We start from the raw sequence: 17,603 nt of genomic DNA, 5'->3' as shown, positions 1-17,603 counted from the left end.
GATGGCAGACATTACACCAGAAAAGTTACCCAGTACATCATTAAGTATCCTTCTATAATACAATTAGATTTCCTATAATAGCAAGAATAGAACATTTGCAGCACTGTGAACTAGGCACATTTTTATGAATTTAGTTTTTCATAAATGATCAAACCCCATATTATCATGAAATATATTTTGCAAGTGCTAATTTTTCCACAAAAAGATCATTTTTAAAAATCTATTATAAAATACAAAATAAATCAGACTGGGGCATGTAGTACATTTGAGTTACAATAAAGTGTTATTATAATCCAATAATAATGGTATAAAGAATAATACAAAACATAAATAGGTGTTTGAGGCTTTTATTTATCAGAGATCAATGCAAATTAATTCACAGCAAAATCTGTGCTGAAGGCAGGCAGTGGTTTCCAATTAAAAAATATCTCAAAGGGAATGGGTGGCACATCTTTTCATCTTTTCATAATTTTTTACTTTTTTTCTTTTTATTAATTTCAAGGTGTGACATATTTTATTTTTATTTCAGGTTTTCAGACAGTAAAGGACTTAAGCATGAGTTGTAGGTAAAAACAACATCACCACCAGCACGGAATGTCACGATTTGGGGAACAATTTTGTATTTTTGAATTATTTTAGTGCTTTTTCTTGCTGGACTTCTCAATCATGGTCTCCACCACAGTAGATGTCTCCTCATAACCCTTGATCTTCCGATCATTGGATATCTTCTCGACAGTTTCTTTTACCTCTATCTTCTCATAGGTCATTGCATCTGGACTGAAGCTACTGCTGGAGCTACTGGAACTTGAGCTGGAACTTGGAATACGAGGAAGCCCACCAGGGCTTTTCTTCCCTGGATGATGATCTGCTCCTGAATTCGGCTCCTTCCGGCCACTAGGGGGAGACACCGGACATGTCTCTTTACCGCGTGGATCTCCGCTCTTGTGCCTGGCCTTACCTCCTCCATCTTTACCCTTTGGTCCTTTGGGCTCATCTTTCGGCGTTGGGATGGTTGGAATAAAAGGTGCTGGCTCTGGCTCTGGAGCTGGTTCTGGTGGAATTGGAAAATCTGGTCCATATATATCATATGGCGACATCCTGCCATCTCTGATTGTGACGTAGATGTGTCCAGCAGATGGCGTAGTTGTGTAGAAGCATGGATCGGGATAGCTAGCATCACCAGTAACTAGGACGTAACGTCCTTTGGTGTAGAAATCAGCGATGGGCTCAGGTCTCTTATACTTCCTCATTCTATCCCTGACGATGTTGCAAAGAGTATCAAATGCCTTGCTGATCTGAGCTCCATCTGGGACGTCTTGAGGGGAGGCACTGGTAGTTTTCGGTTCCTTTGAATTCTTTTCCTGGACCCCTTCAGTGGATGTGATCTCGGTTTGTTCAATATGACCTTCTCCAGAAGGTGTTTTGTCGCCATGGGAACTGTCAATTACGTCCCTGTTGGTCAGATCCCTCCTCTTCTGCACCTTCTTGGCAATGTTCTTCTGGCGCGGTTTGATGTTGGTGATCTCCTGGAAAGCTTGAGTGATGTCTGTTGAAAAACAAAAAGATAGTTAATATTACAGTGTGTATCTTTTTTTTAGTGAAATGCTTGTCACTATGCAGATGTTATTGCTTCGAATGGAATGTTCCACAGATTTGTATTTGACATATCTTCATGGACATTGAGGTCGCCACCAGGTCAAGATATCGGACGGATATGTGGAGAGGCAAACCCACTCACAGTAACAGTGCAAATCTTTCAGTGTTTTTATAGCACTAAAAGACCTGTCAGAATGTAAGATGACTCATTTAAATAAATTTAAATGAGCAACATTCCAGGGAAATAATATCATCAGAGAAATGTTACATATTCTATCTTTAAGCTCAAATTTATGAACACAATGTATAAAAGTGTATTAAAAAAAAGAGAACTGGACACGAAAATACATCTCTTTTATGGTTGACTTGGCTTGCAGCTATTGTTTTTAGCATTATTTAAACGGCTTCACTTCTCACTCGTTGTCAGGTGTACTAATTATTATTTCATTTTTAGACAGGCTAATTTTGGTGATTTTACATTCCAATTTCAATTTTTTTGATTTTCTATTGGATTTCCATCTTGTTTATTCAAATTAACACAGAGTTTGCGTAATTGCTCAGTCATCCGGATCATTCCATCAAAAACAATATGTCAACAATATTTTTAAAACAGATGCAAAAAGATATCATTTATTCTGCCTCAGTAAACATGTGTACCAGCCAAATATTTCACAATTCTCCAAAAAGATAAACATAAAAAAAAAAATAAAAATAAAAAAAAAGAAGAAGAAAAGAATCACTTGAAGAAAAGAATCACTTGAAACTAGTGAAAGCAATGATTGAAGATAATTTCAAAGACTTGCCAAGATAACCCCTGAGCAAAACAGGTATTGTCAACCTACTATTGAAGATATACAGTAGCTTTAAAGGCCCCATATTACACAAAATGGATTCTTGTGAGTTTGAAGTCATGTTATAATGTTGTTACCTCATCAAGAACATACCTGGAGTTGTGAGTTGTAGTTTCATTCACACGTTTGCGCAACCCTTGTTTATTAGTCTGTCTACAGCTCAAAATGCTCTGTTCTACCTTGTGAGGTCACATAGTGGTAGTTTTCAAATCTAGGGCTACACAGCAAAAACTGGAGGGTTAAAATTTTAGGGTAAAATATTTCAGAGTTGTTTTTAACCAAAAGTGTTATTTTAACAATTTGAAAGTTAAATGGGGGTTCCAGTTGGGGTTATTTGCCAGAGTTGATGTGGTTGAGGTTAATTCAACTTCCCTTAGTGTTAATTCAACTTCTCTTAGGCTACGTTCAGACTGCAGGGCTTAATGCTCACTTCCGATTTTTTAGTGAAATCCGATGTTTTTGCGAGGTCGTTCACATTTCCAATTAAATGCGACTTGTATGTGACTCCAGTGTGAACATTAAACAGCCTGAAAGTGTCCCGCATGAGCACTGGAGGACACGATGACGTCAACCTCAGCGAGCGTGCTCTGTGTACGGAAGTTGTCCAAACATGGACGCGAGCATTGAGCACCTGGAGATTTTAAAGTTCCTCTCGTACCGGAGCCAGAACATGAACAACTTACTTGTTTTAAGGAGGAGATTGAGAAGGAGAAGGATGAGGTTTTTGGCCGTGGTGTTTTGTGGGACAGTGGCAGCGACGTCCGTTGAAAGGAACGTGTGGATGTGGAGACGTAGCGAGTGGCGATGTGCTTCGCTTCAGTGACACAGAGTTCATTAACAATTTTTGCCGACTTCAGCGCAGAATAGTGACGTTTGTGGCTTGTTGATAACGTGTAGGTGGATGGATTCGCTTTGGCCGTTCACACTGAAGTCACATGTCATAAGATCAGATATGTATCGGTTTCAGGACCACATATCCAAGTGGCCTGGGTCGCATTTGAAAAAATCTGATCTGTGTCATTCAGACTGTCATTAAAAGATCAGATACAGGTCACATAGGGGCCAAAAAATTGGATTTGGGTCACTTCAGGCTGCAGTCTGAATGCAGCCTTAGTGTCAATTTGGCTCCTCCCATTCACCACTTCAAACTAAACTAAACTTCAAATTAAAATAAAGTAAAAATAAAATAAAACGCCTCTGTGTTGTTTAGCTAAATCAGAATAACTCTACAAAGTGTTATCTCTTTACTCTCAAAACTTGAATATAACTCTGGATTTCAGGGTTAAACAGGAACTTTGGTCCAGTGTTACTTAATTAACATTTCCAAAAATGTTAAATGAACTCTAGAACAGATTGGACTCATATAAACTTTGAGAAAATGTAAAAATTGGTTCTGTGAGAGTCAATTTTTACACTCCACTTACCTTAAATTCAGTTGAGATTGGCAATCCCAGGTCTAAAATCATCCAAATAACTATAGTGAGGGTGTATGGAGTTTAAAAACACAGCTGACAGAGGGTTTTCAGTTTGAGAAAAAAACTCAGCCTATACTGTATGTGCCGGGTTAAACATGTGTGAATGAAATGAAACAAAACACAACTTCAGGTATGTTTTTGATAAGAAAACAGCATTACAAACAGCGTAATATGTGGGCCATTGAAATAGTAGAAGAACACCGTAAGCCGGGCTGGACGAGAATCCCCGGCATTATCTTACACAATGGCCTCTGATTGAAATAGCCTTCTATAGTGATTCTCAATGCAAAGCGGCACTGATGTCTGGATGATGGTAGCCACATTAGTATTGAGTCTTCTTACCTCTCCCCCTGCTCAAAGCCGAGGGGGTGTGGGTGTAGCTGTAATTAGTGGTGAACAGGGTAATAGGAGTGCCAATTATCGCTGAATTCAACCTGGAAGAAAAAAAAGAGGACATTTCACCTATTTGGAAGAAATTATTATTAAGTCCAATGGCTGTTTCAAGGTCCGTCCACATTATCAGAATTAGCCTTTTCTCGAGGTATTATTGAAAATATGGGCTGGACAATAGATAATAATTATGATGTACCACAGACATATTACAGTGAAGCAAAAATAGAGGGCTAACATTGTACCTGCATCTCAATAAATGACAATTATGGAAATTTTGGTAGGGGCTGTTTTCCATTCAAATTCACAAAGGTTATGTACTGCAGGCCTATTACACACGCACACACAGGCACGCACACAAAACAACAACAAAAACACACAGGTTTCCATGCTTCTTGGACATAACATGAACTTATATTCATTGCCTGCAGACTCATCCTAACCTTAACCAAAACCTTAACCTTTATCTATCTATATCTGAATTGGAATCATGTTATTTATCAAATAATAAAGGATTTGCGTCACAGAGACCTGATTTTTTAAAAGTGTGTGTGCAGGTTTTCCTCCCTACAACATGATAAATATCTGCCCACTTTTAAGTTTATGGGTATTTTTCTTAAGTTTAAGTAGTGCGTCATGATGTGGATTTGAAGACTCCTGAAGGGCAAGTCCGACATTTAAATTAACTTTTTCAGATCTAATATCGCATATTTTTTATGCAGTATGCACAAGGACAGGAGGATAAAACAATTTCTATCAAACACTGCCACCTGCTGACTAGATTGCACTACACAACTAATTACATTATTTCAACATTATGTGGTCCCTATGGGTAAATTATCACATGGTAATAATAATATGTTTATTCTGATATTTGATAAATGATAAATTGCATTATGTTCCAACAATAATCAACACATACATAAGGACAATTACCATTTACAAATATAGTCTACAAAATTAATCAATGGTCTCTATGAGTACATTAATCTATAAGTCAACTCTACCAGTGGCGGAGTTAACAATTTGGGGAGCCTAGGTGAACTTGAGATTGGGGTCCTCACTATAATGCACTGATTTGTTGTTTGTTTGTTTTTTCTATTTTCTATTTTTTTATGTTTATTGTCAGTTTTTCCCTATTTTTCTTGAGACATGCACATCTCTATTTGAATTAGGGTGTATTGGAAACTTGTCTTGTTAGTTAGGTCGCCTACTAGATAACCAGAGCTGAAAGTAGTTTTATATTTTACTGGTACAATTACATTTTAGTTTACATCCATTACACATGATTACGATTATGCTATGACTATGTTCAAATCAGGGTCAAGCTGACTAGTCCATTCTAATGTGAAAGGGGGGATGCTTTGACAGCTAAAATAGATTTGACAATCCGATACTATTTTGATGGTGTTTTTTGTTTAAAAGTAAACTACTCTCAGAATATTAAGAGAAAATCAAATTGCTCTGATGCTTCGTCCATTAGTGGTAAGGGCAGGGGCAACTGTTTTGGGGTCCCTCCAGGTTCGGGGGCCCTAAGCGGCCGCCTACTGTTACCTAATGGTAGCGCCGCCTCTGTCTTCTCCCTTTCTGTGATGTTTTTTATTGAGTTTGATGGTTTTCTTGTAAGCAGCCATATTTGTTTTGCTATGGTTTGGACCATGCCTTTTCCTGATTGGCTAATCCACCATTTGAACTCAGGAAGATTCAGCGATGACCACACTCATATCTTCGTAAAGTATTGGGGAAGTGTGTATATTGTGGATCCCAAACAATCCTTCTTCAGATCTTGAGCTATTAACCTGTTGTATATGTTTCAGGTTGATGTGGAAAACCCGAGAACTTGAACTAGACTAGACCAGCTGGATATAAGGAAAACATGGAAATCCTTGACCTTCTCTCTGTGAGGTCAGAATGCTCACCACTCTGCCGCTAATAAAATGTAAAATGATTAGAAAGACGAGTGCTTCAATGGGTCTATTGAGTGTCATGTAAGGTACATGTAAGAAAAATCCAAGACACTCAGACTACATTAAACCGTTCTTTAAAGGGCCTGTATTTTCTGGGCCCTATTTTCAAAGGACCCTATTTTCAGTTATAATGTTGTTACCTTATCAAAAATATACTTGCAGTTGCGTTTTGCTTCATGTTCTTCTCTCAAATGGAAAACACTCTGTTACACTTTATGTCATGTGATAAAACAGGAAGTGCTCCACTGTGTTTTTAAACTCCATACTTCTTCACTAGAGTTATTTGGATAATTTCAGTGACGGAATTTCCAGTCTCTATTAAACTAAAAGGTAAAAGGCAGCTGTTAACTTGAAAACTATAACTACATGACATCACAAGGTGGAATGGAGCGTTTAGAGCATTGGAGGTGTAGACAGACTAATAATGCAGGATTACTCAAACATGTGAATGAAACAAAACACAACTCCAAGTATGTTTTTGAGACAAACACCATTATAACAGTCACAGGCTCATTTCTACATGAAAGGACTTTTTAATGTGTTCAGTGCTTCAAAATTTCCTCTTTGCTCTCAGTAAAATATAAAAATTGGACAGTCATTTATAGCCTACCTGTTATCCTCATTCTCAATAATCCTCATGTAGCGCTCCAGCTCATTCTCCAGGGAGCTCTGGTACATGGCCAGGTGGCGGCACTCATTGGTGAACTTCTCCAGGGACTTCTCGGCTTCTTCGATCTCCTTCCTCAAAGATTCGATTTGCTCGTTGTACATCTGGAGTTCGTCCTCGTAACTCTCCTGGGTGCTCTTGATGGCCTGCTCCAGCATCTTATTCTAAAAGACAGATACAGCTTCATTAAGGAATCACAGTAACATGATTACGCTGTAACAAAGCCCCAGGAGGGAAATTTAAAATGTCAAACACGGGTCATTACTTCTAACACCGGGGATTATGCGGCTGAGTGAGTCCAGATGGTTCAGGTAAGGATACAAAAACAGATGTACTACACATAAAAATATACACAAGCTAAATTTAAAATATTTACTTTTAAAACATACTGTTATAGATCTGACATTTGGCAAAACTGTAGCATATATAGCAACAATAATGATTATTGTAATGGCTATTATAATAACCAGTCTTACATAGTGCTTTTCCAGTTTCTCAAATTCCATGCATTATCTGTTCATTCCATACCTGGTGGTAAGCTCTCATTATATCCACAGCTGCCCTGGGGCAGACTGACGGTGGTGAGTCTGCCAATCTGCGGCATCTGCCCAGCTGATCACCATCATCACTTTATGCACACAACACATTGATACTCAGCCTACTTGCCTAAGGACAAAGCAGCTGTTTGCACTAGAGCCTCACTGTGACACTTGGTCTCCCATCAAAGTACTAACCAGGAGATCAGGCACAAATAAGGAGGTAGGGGCAAGTATTTATTTATGTATTATTTTATATTTTTTGAACAAATCGCACTATATCTTATACCCGGAGCAATTAACATTATGATACAGTAAAAGACTATGCTGACCTCTAGTGGCCATGTTAAATGTTGCACCAATTCTGTATTTACTTAATATGCAATATGTTTGGAATGAACATATAAACAAATACAATGTTATTTAAAAATTTTTTATTTTGAATAGTTTTAAATAATGTTAGATTTTCATCAGTTTGAAACCCATGGATAGTGGCTTAATTGATTTACTAAACACAGGCCTATATTACAAAAATATATATTATTATTTTTATAAAAAACAACATAGACTACTTATTTTCACATTTTTCTTAAAATGTGGATTTTTGTACTTGGCACCAGCTCACGAATAAATCACTAAAGCATAACAGACCATAAAATGACACAATAGTTGTTGTCATGGCAACGAGTGTGCTACCCACCTCACTCTGCAGCCGCTGTTTTTGATTCTGCAGCTGACAGAGGGCGCTCTTGTACTCCTCCAGCTGACACTGCAGACCTGGAACCTTCCTCTGGGTTAACAGCTTCTCCTGCTCCTGAGCACAGTTAACCACGAATCAATAAGGCCACAAAGCTGAACAGCACACACACGCACATACAAACACACACACTCAAGCACAGACACATACAAACACACGCACAGACACACACACACACTCAAGCACAGACACATACAAACACACGCACATACAAACACACGCACATACAAACACACACACTCAAGCACAGACACATACAAACACACGCACAGACACACACACAGGGGGGCGGTCACTCATCAGCTTTTATCAAAGCCAGCGAATCAAAGCCATAATTAACATGAGCCCTATCAATGAACGAGGCTTTTTGTCAATACACAACAGCTGCAGCACATGTGATATAAAACAACTCCAGGGTAGAGGAAATCATTAACATAAAGAAATTCTGTATAAATGACTAATGTGATCTAATTTCACCTTTTTTGTTTAAATACTTGTTTCATTCTTTTTTAAACAGACTCTTCTCTTTTGGAGTACCATCATATTGATAATGTGACCAAACAGAGGAGAAAGGTCTCTCAACACAGATATAATGAATGGAGGCAGAATGCATTAAATATGAATAAACTGTATATATTTTTAAGGACGATTTTAACTGCATGTATTTCCCTTCTGACTATTTTCCCATAACACTGATACATATGATTTGCAATTATTTTTAAGTGTATTTTTTATGTGATGCATTAATTTTCGTTTTATAGAACCTTGGGACCTGACTCAGTTACATTGCTGACTTGTGGTAGCTTAGTGTTTCAATATGTTATTGATTATTAAATTCAAGCATATATAATGTAATATCACTTGCTCTTCTAAATTAATTAGTTGCTGGCTAAAATACTGTAGTTTTTGATAAGCCTGTACTAGAAAAAAATGTATCCAGTGTCTTTTCTTTTCCAAACCACTTGTTGTCTGTGCTCATTTACAAGCCAATGAAACCTTTCAACATCGTTTGATCTTCTGACTGATTAAAAGGAAGCATACATGGTGTAATATCAATTGCTATTCTAATCTGTCATTTTCTTGCTAATTCATTATCTGTACTAGAGCCCGACCGATATGGATTTTGCTGTGGCCGATATGAAACCGATATAATGGAAGTTGGAGCTGCCGATAGCCGATATAATCGCCGATATATTTAGTGATGTAAAAATTCACTGTAAATGTTGAATTGTTTAAAAAACTTAGGTTTGGCTCTGGTGGATTTTAAATTGGGTTTATTTAGGCAACATTTATTGTTATTCTGCCTCTTTACATCATATTTACAGAGAGTAGGTTGGCTTAATGGCATTTTTGCATCACATTCTAGACACTAGTGATGGGTATTCCAGTTCTTTTTAGAGAACCGGCTCTTTTGGCTCGGCTCACTAAAAGCTGCTGGTTCTTTTGGCTCCCAAGTGGCTCTTCAGATTGTTTTGTTGCAAGCAGGACTAAAGCACGTCTAAAGCAGGACTGAATCAGGACTGAACCAGGTCTAAACCAGGACTGAAAAAGGACTAAACCGGGACTTATTTATTTTATGCTAAACTACAGTCAAATATGCTCGTTTTTTTTTTTTTTTTTTTTTTTTTTTTAATCCTACGTACACGCAAATTTCTCAAAGTTTCGTTTTTAGCCGCTGCCGCTGTCAAACCACGAGTCTGCACGCGGCGTGAAGAGAAAAAAAGTGAGAGAAAGAGAAAACACGGCTCCCAATAAGGATCAGGCTCCCGTCGTTCCCTTCAAAGAGCCGGTTCTAAGAGTCATTTCGTTCGCGACGGACCCATAACTAGTAAAGAAAGTAGCGCTATTAGCCTTTAGCCGTAAATACGTGCGCGCCGCGGTAATTAATTATATGTGCAAATGTCATAATTCACACGTCTGTTCACAGCTCATTTACATATCAGTGCAGGTCCAGTAGCAAATATACGGCCAATATAGTCACTTTAGAACAGACCAATAGAAAACAGTCTGTTTATGTGCGGGAGCTACAGCAGCTAACCCATAACAAATGACAAAAACTAGCTTCAGAGTCGACATATTTCCAACACTCACCGCTCACACAGGCTCCTCCTCACATCACAAATCTGCACTAATAAATGTCCTTTTAATCCAGACTCAAACCGATTGTCCGTAAAAAGAATATAATCTCAGTGTTTGGATCTGTGTCTGCAGGTGTAAACAAACACACGTGAGTGACGCGACTCTGTGGTGTGTTCAGGGACAGTACGGACACACACAGACAAATGACTCCGTAGATAAATACTGATGTGGAGCCACATATTAGGACATTTATCTGTCTGTAAATTGGATTAAATGAACAGAATGTAGAGAGTCTAAGCTTTATAACGAGGTATAACATGCCCACGTGAAATATCGGCACCTATCAGCAAGCATATCGGCCGATATGCCCAAAGTTGCCCATATCAGCCGATAAAATCTGCCAACCGATATATCGGTCGGGCTCTAATCTGTTGTTACCACTTTGCCTAAAATGTTCCACAGCATGGGTTTTGCTTGAATATATCCACGGAGCCAAGCGTGTTGCACCACAAAGACAAGTTTCATATCAGATCTATGGCGAGGTCACCCCACTCACAGGAAGAATGCTTGTTTTTTGAGCAATAAAACCACCTGTAAAGAATAAGTTTAATTTCATACTGTGGAACATTCCTGACAAAATAGTAAGTTTCCATGGTGATAAGCAGATGAGTTACCCACCACTAGAAAACTTACAAAGTGCACCTTTAAATATAATGTTTTATAAACTACGGATGCACACCTCAATTTCAAGGACCCATCCCTATTATGCTATTTTCTGATCTTTGTTATAATGTTGTTTCCTCATCAAAAACATAATTGGAGTTGTGTTTTGTTTCATTCACACATGTTTAACACACAAAATGCAGTAATATAAGAAGTGCTCCACTGTGTTTTTAAACTCCATACATCTTCACTAGAATCATTTGGATCATTTAACCTCTAGAACCTCTGTTAACTTGAAAACTACCACTAAATGACATTACAACGTGGATCAGAGCATTCTGAGCATTTGAGATACAGACAGCTCCAGATATGTTTTGAGGAGATAACAAACAGCATTACAACATGGCTAAAAGCTCACAAGAGTCAATTTTGTGTTATATAGGACCTTTCATTTTTTTCTGATTAATATAGACCTTTTAAATACAACTTTCTAAATCTAGAATTTATATTTTCAAGCCACTTGTTATCTGTGCCCATTACCGAGCCAATTAAATCTTTCTTCATACTCTTTGCCTATTTCAGATGAATTAAATTTGCCCTGGCTGTCCTCGTATCACCCAATCGAAGTGCATTTTACTCAGGGATAGCCTCATTATCACACATCGAACACACCACGCAATAATAATAGACCATTCTATCTACCATATGTCTGGATAATTGTTCCCCCTCTACCTGTTTTCTCATTTGGTCACACAGATGCAGAGACTAACCTCATCAGCCCTGGACACGTCTGTGGACTGACACACACACACACACAAACATGCACTCTACCCTCGGGATACACACACCCACACACACACCCACGCACACACAGACGCACTATAGTAGCTGACGGGATTCGTGAGCTCACCTCGGAGACGCCCAGAGACACAGGGGGCAGCGTCTGGTTGATTTGCTGCAGAATGTTGACGTAGGTTTGGATCTCGGCCAGGTTCTGAGGTAAAAAAAAAAGGGGAAAAAAGGGCAGATTTTAAATTTTTATTTTACTGTATTTAGATTTTTATATATTTTTAATTAAGGGTGCATTGAGTAACTTTTCTGAGGGTCCATCAAAAGTCATGGAGATTTCTCTAGAATGTTTCACAGTATGGTATTAAACCTTCTATCTTCATGAAGACCAAACTAAACCAAGTTATATGTCAGATCTGTGGAGAGGCAACCCCATTCACGGCTGTTTTTCAAGGTATATTTGAGCTATAAAACCACCTGTAATTGAAGAAATGTAAAGTAGAGCTGTTAAGCAGTAGGTGATGGACCCCCAACCAAAAAGTTAGATAATGCACCTTTAAATATATGTCTTCATGTATTGCTGTATTTATTTATTTATTTATTTATTTATTTATTTATTTATTTATTGCAGCAAGTGTTCTCTGTTTTCTATCTTTGGTCCTACTTCCAATTAGGTGACAGAGCCCAATTATACTATGGGGCAAGGCTGCAAAACTAATCGAAATTGAATTGGAAATGCAATTTGTATGGAGGCAATTAGCGAATCGCAAAGGCTGCACTTTTTGAAGTACTCTCATTTCCTCCCCAAACATCAAAAGGACTTCTCTTATTCAGCATAAAAACTCCTCTAAAAACTAAAAACTGCTCTAGAGTTTAGATGTGCACATGCTCTGAAATGTTCATATTTCGATCTTTTGTCAGTTCTTCTGGGTGCGTTTAATATGTGAACTTTGAACAGAATCCTATTAAAAAAGCTGATGGGCCTTGTTAGTAAAACCACTCAAACTCTGACCCAAACTGCATGGACAAAGTTAAAGCATTACTGGAGTTCACACAATTACAAATATTTATAAAGAAAACTACAAAAAAGTGTAAAAAGGAAGCTTAAATTCACAATTCAAATCAAACTAACTCAGTCCACTTACCTTTTTTTCTGTTGTGGGCCATATAAATCATTATAAACTTACATAATGAGTTAAGTAATAACATTTTTGGTACGGTAAGACTCCAGCGACCATCTGCACTACTACAGCCCACAGTGAAAAAAATAATAATTGGAATTTTGATAAGATGTATGCCGTTTGAACTTGATGTAATGCTTTTCTTTCAGACTTGGGATGCTCAAATAGTTTTTCTTTTTTCATTCAAAAGTGTAAATTCACTGTTATATTGAACATAACCACAAACAACAAACTACATCTAGTGTCATACAGTAGAAAGAGAAGCTTCTCCATCCTCTATTGATGTGTGGACGATGTATATGCTCTCAGAACAAAGGCATGATGCTCTTTAGATGCTCTACACAGCTCAGGGGGCACTTCTGGAAGTTACAGATGAAAGCCAGTCTATTGAGCCTATTGAAATTTAATACAATACTAATAATGTCAGCTTAAATACCCTTTACCAGATTTTTCCCATATGTGAGAGCAAATTACATCTTGCTCCAGTATAGATATAATGTATAAGCAGCTCTTGAGGCCAAAGTGCTGTACTCCATCTATATAGAAAATGTTTTACTGTCTTCCTGACCGATTTTACATGATGATTAGGAAGTGCACTATTAGCATGCTAGTTGCGATTACCTTTACCATGCACTGTTCTTGGAGAGCTGTGCAAAGATGCTTTTAAAGGGCTCATATTACACTATTTTCTAATCTACCCTCTAATGTTGTTTTTTCATCACAGACACACCTGGAGTTGTGTTTTGTTTCATTCACACACATTTAACACACAAACCCTGCATGTTTAGGCAGAATTTGTTTAGATTTCTTCTGTCAACACTATGTTCCACCTTGTGATGTCACGTGGTAATACAGAAAGTGTTCCATTGTGTTTTTAAACTCCATACTCCTTCACTAGAATCATTTGGATAATTTCACCCATGGGACTGCCAAACTACTCAACAAAAACTAAAAGGTAGCTGTTGAAAACTACTACTTTGTGACTTCACAAGATGGAACTGAACATTTTGAGCTTTGGAGATGTGGACAGACTAATAAGAAAGACATACTCAGACATGTGTGAATGAAACAAAACACAACTCCAGGTATGTTTTTGAGGGGTAATATGATAACATGGCTTAAGGCTCACAAGAGTCAGTTTTTGCGCCTATGTTCAACAGTCTGACAGAAATATAGCTTGAAAAACTTAAAAAAAATATTTGAGCAGGGTCACTCCCTGTACACTTAGCACAAGCTTGTCTCCATGGAGATAGATAAGTTTAATGGTATTTAATAGTGTTCTGCAGCAAAGCAATAAGACCCCATGACATAGCCTCCACCAGAATAATAATAAGATATATAAACAAAAATGCACAAATATAGTTAAAGAAAGTACTTTTCACTTAGAGGGTTAAGGGCCCAGTGCCGTCTTAAAATATGAAAAACAGAACTAGTTCATTTAAAACAGTTTGCAATTATTCTTCACTTAACTTACGCTTTAAATGATAATCAATTATGGCAACATTATAGCTTTATCCAGATTCAAATAGCCTTATGTGTCTGCGAGGGGCAATTAAAAAGCACTGACTCCATAATAGTTTATGAATGTCACGCTGGACAGCCAATGCAGTTGTCACACGGGGCAGCTGGTGTCACATTGGTTATTTCAAAAGATTTTGTTGCCCGTCTAAGAACTGAGAGCACAGAATCTACTGAAGACTGGTAACACTGACGGTTTCATGCATGTTTCCTTTGGAGTAACATTTGTTTACATCAATGACTAAAACCAATATGGCGACAGGTGGCAGAACCGATAAACAAAAAGGGAAAATCCAATCCAAACAAGGGCTGCGCTGTCACTCTATTCACTCAGTTAAACACGGCAAAGCACTTTCTATTCTTGTGCACACTATGAGGGCAACACAGAGGCTTTATACATTATCTCTGTGTTACACTCTAGAATTAATTAATATATCAATACAAAGACAAATTAAAACATGGCATTTACATTTGTGCTCAGTGCTTCTTATTAATGTTATTTTTTTCCTAGTCATGTCCTCACTTATATTAGTTTAAAGAAGACATATTGTACTTGTGTCTACAATATAGTTATAATCTAGGACACCCGTGGATCATTATGTTCAGAATATTAATCTAAGACAATTTAATAAAAGAAACCCTGATGCATATCTGCACATCACATAGCAAGACATTTTTTTATGCTGCTGAATCCAATGTGTATCACAAAGTAAATATAGTGCAGTGGGCATATACCGATGGCAATGATGTCTTGAATACAGCAGAATACAGATTACTCAAACATGCAAGAGAAATCGAAAGAACTATAACATGATAAAAGGTTCTAAAAAGTTGATTTTGCAGAATAGGTCAGCTTTAATAGATTATAAGTTCAAAAGAACTCTACACATTTCAATATAATAATGAACAGATATATTGTGATGTTGCTCTTAAGGTCAAAATTATGAAATGTCGGCCTCCAATTATAAAACACTGTATCCTTTGTGAATCAGGAAGTAGCACTGTTAACATGCTAGTTGTTGTTAGTTCTGCCTGTCATGTTTTTAAGACAGTAAAAATCAGGTACATCTATTTTGGTCCACACTGGGGAAAGATTGTCTTTCCAGCCATATCTTGGGAGTGCTGAGACTCAGTGGAGCCTGGCGCCTCCCTGCTGTTTAAATTCTTGTTGTATATCAGAGTGCACTGGCACATGCTTCCAGAATAAAAAAATAAATAAAAATACTTGCTGCTAAGTTTGTCTTGTCAATAGAATAGACCCAAGCTGTGGTAGCTAGTAACAACTATACTTTTCCTGTAGCGTACTGCTTTCACGTTTTACCCTTTTGTGTCTTTCTTTGGTGGAGCTGATGTCGTCCTGCAAGAACTGGCACTGGATCTGGCTCTCCAGGTTTTGAAGCAGGATGCTGTCGGCCTCCTGCAAGATTTGATTCATAAAAATATATTTTTAAAAAATCAAAACAAACAAAATTTGTATATCTACATTTGACTATTTTAGGATTCTTTCAATTTTAGGTCTACATTTTTGGGTGCTGAGTCATTTTAAACTTGTGATGTTGTACTTATTTTTCACTCTTACTTTGTTTAGCTGCTCCAGTGTTCCTCGCAGTTGCTCCTGGGCCTCACACTCCTCCCTGTACCTGCAGCCACACATCACAGACAGGTCTGTGCCAGGTATGGTTTAAGTATGTAAATATTGAAATATAAACAGCTGCTTTATCAAAGGTGAAGTTATAGTGACGCTTTGTCCAGCAGATGTAAGGGAGTTAGTAATAGTAAAGCTTGTGGTGCATATTCACAGTCACGATCAATCATAATGAAATGATTCCAGGGAGCCCTGTGTCTGTTGGCAGCTAAGTAAACTCTGTGCAGGCAGATGGTGAATACCCACACGTTCTATCACCAGGGGAACAGCGCTGTGTGCTGTGACAATATGAATGCAGTATTTTACTTTTATAGATGGTTTTAGGACAGACTGCTCCATCACTATGTACATGCTGAACCCTGAGGACCTTATATTTAGAGATACAGATCTGTGACATGCTTTTACCACTCAGCTCTGCCCCCTCTGGGACAGAAGCACTCACTTGGTGGTGTATTCGTCCAGCATGCGGCAGGCGTCTCTCAGCTCTCTCTCAAGCTTGTTGTGCTCTGATGCTAGTTCTCGGAGACGCTCTTTGTTGAACTGGATCTGCTCGCTGAAGGCCTCCTCCAGCCCGTTGTTCTTGTCCATGCACTGCAGTGTCTCCAGCTGTTTTCTAAACACAGCGTTCCTCTGCTCTAAGACCCTCGCTCTGTTGATGTAGCGGGCGAAGCGGCTGTTGAGCTCTTGCAGGTTCTCCCAGCCCTGGATGGCAGACATGGCAGCAGAGCTGTCCTCTGGCTCCTCTTCGAACACATCAGAGCGTTCGTACTTCTCCTTGCGCACCTCGCGCCTGTAGGTGCTGCTGAACATCGTGCTGTTGGCCCCTGGGCGGCTGGTGTCCCTGGAGTGCTAGGTCCCTGTCAGCACCTTTACTGTGTGAAAAGTGGGGTGCTCACCCGTGGGTGTCTCATGCTAGACTGAGCACTGTGAGCTGTGAGTGCACACATAATCCAGCCGTGCTCAGAGAGCCAGAGCTGTGCTGCCTGGGGCCTTCCAGAGCCAGCCCTGCTTTTGTGTGTGCCCAGAGAGATGACAAAGCATGATCATGGACAATTGGCCCCCTGCGAAAACACTCTGTTGTTACACCATTCTATGGCTCCAGTCTGCTGCTTTCTAGATCCTGTTTGATATGGAACACTGGCACGTGGCGTAATTTGTGCTGTACTTTTTCAATGGTCCATAGATGTCTATTGAAAACTCTATGCTGTGCGAAGGAAAATACCAGAAAATACATCATAGATATGTCTTTGGCAAATTGTAATATTAGTGCCTCTTGTACATTCACACGAGTGAATGTACTCCCTGGGGTCCTCTTGTCACTTTGAAAATTATGTTAGTTTTCCTGAAGGCATTCATTTATAAAGGGTTGTGTTGATTCTCTAAATGGGCACCAATGCCATGATATACATTGTAACACTGAACATAACTATATCTAAAATATGAAGTGGTGAGACTATCTCCCTTGTGTGACATTGGCACACATTACAGT

The 17,603-nt window shown here is 38.5% G+C and overlaps 1 protein-coding gene across 1 annotated transcript; it reads right to left on the bottom strand.

The window, feature by feature from the left end:
* Positions 1–635: 635 nt before the first annotated feature.
* LOC110156988 (filensin) lies at positions 636–16,924 on the bottom strand. Its single transcript, XM_055162712.1, has 8 exons — positions 16,557–16,924; positions 16,049–16,109; positions 15,791–15,886; positions 11,892–11,975; positions 8,183–8,296; positions 6,890–7,110; positions 4,265–4,356; positions 636–1,546 (listed from the first exon to the last, which is right to left on the bottom strand). The coding sequence occupies exons 1-8, from the start codon at positions 16,922–16,924 to the stop codon at positions 636–638; spliced, it is 1,947 nt and encodes a 648-aa protein (XP_055018687.1).
* Between the last annotated feature and the right edge of the window lie 679 nt (positions 16,925–17,603).

This window comes from Boleophthalmus pectinirostris, unplaced genomic scaffold (assembly GCF_026225935.1).
Source record: "Boleophthalmus pectinirostris isolate CB_2022bp ecotype Guang Dong unplaced genomic scaffold, ASM2622593v1 HiC_scaffold_5, whole genome shotgun sequence".
NCBI classification, from domain to species: domain Eukaryota; kingdom Metazoa; phylum Chordata; class Actinopteri; order Gobiiformes; family Gobiidae; genus Boleophthalmus; species Boleophthalmus pectinirostris.
This window is presented reverse-complemented; position numbering and strand designations above follow the sequence as displayed.

Excerpts from the sequence above, each read along its gene's own strand:
- LOC110156988 (XM_055162712.1), bottom strand. The coding sequence starts at position 16,924 with ATGTTCAGCAGCACCTACAGGCGCGAGGTGCGCAAGGAGAAGTACGAA. Across the intron at positions 15,887-16,048 it reads CACTGGAGCAGCTAAACAAA|GAGGCCGACAGCATCCTGCT; the intron begins GTAAGAGTGAAA and ends CAAATCTTGCAG. Across the intron at positions 7,111-8,182 it reads AACAGCGGCTGCAGAGTGAG|AATAAGATGCTGGAGCAGGC; the intron begins GTGGGTAGCACA and ends TCTGTCTTTTAG.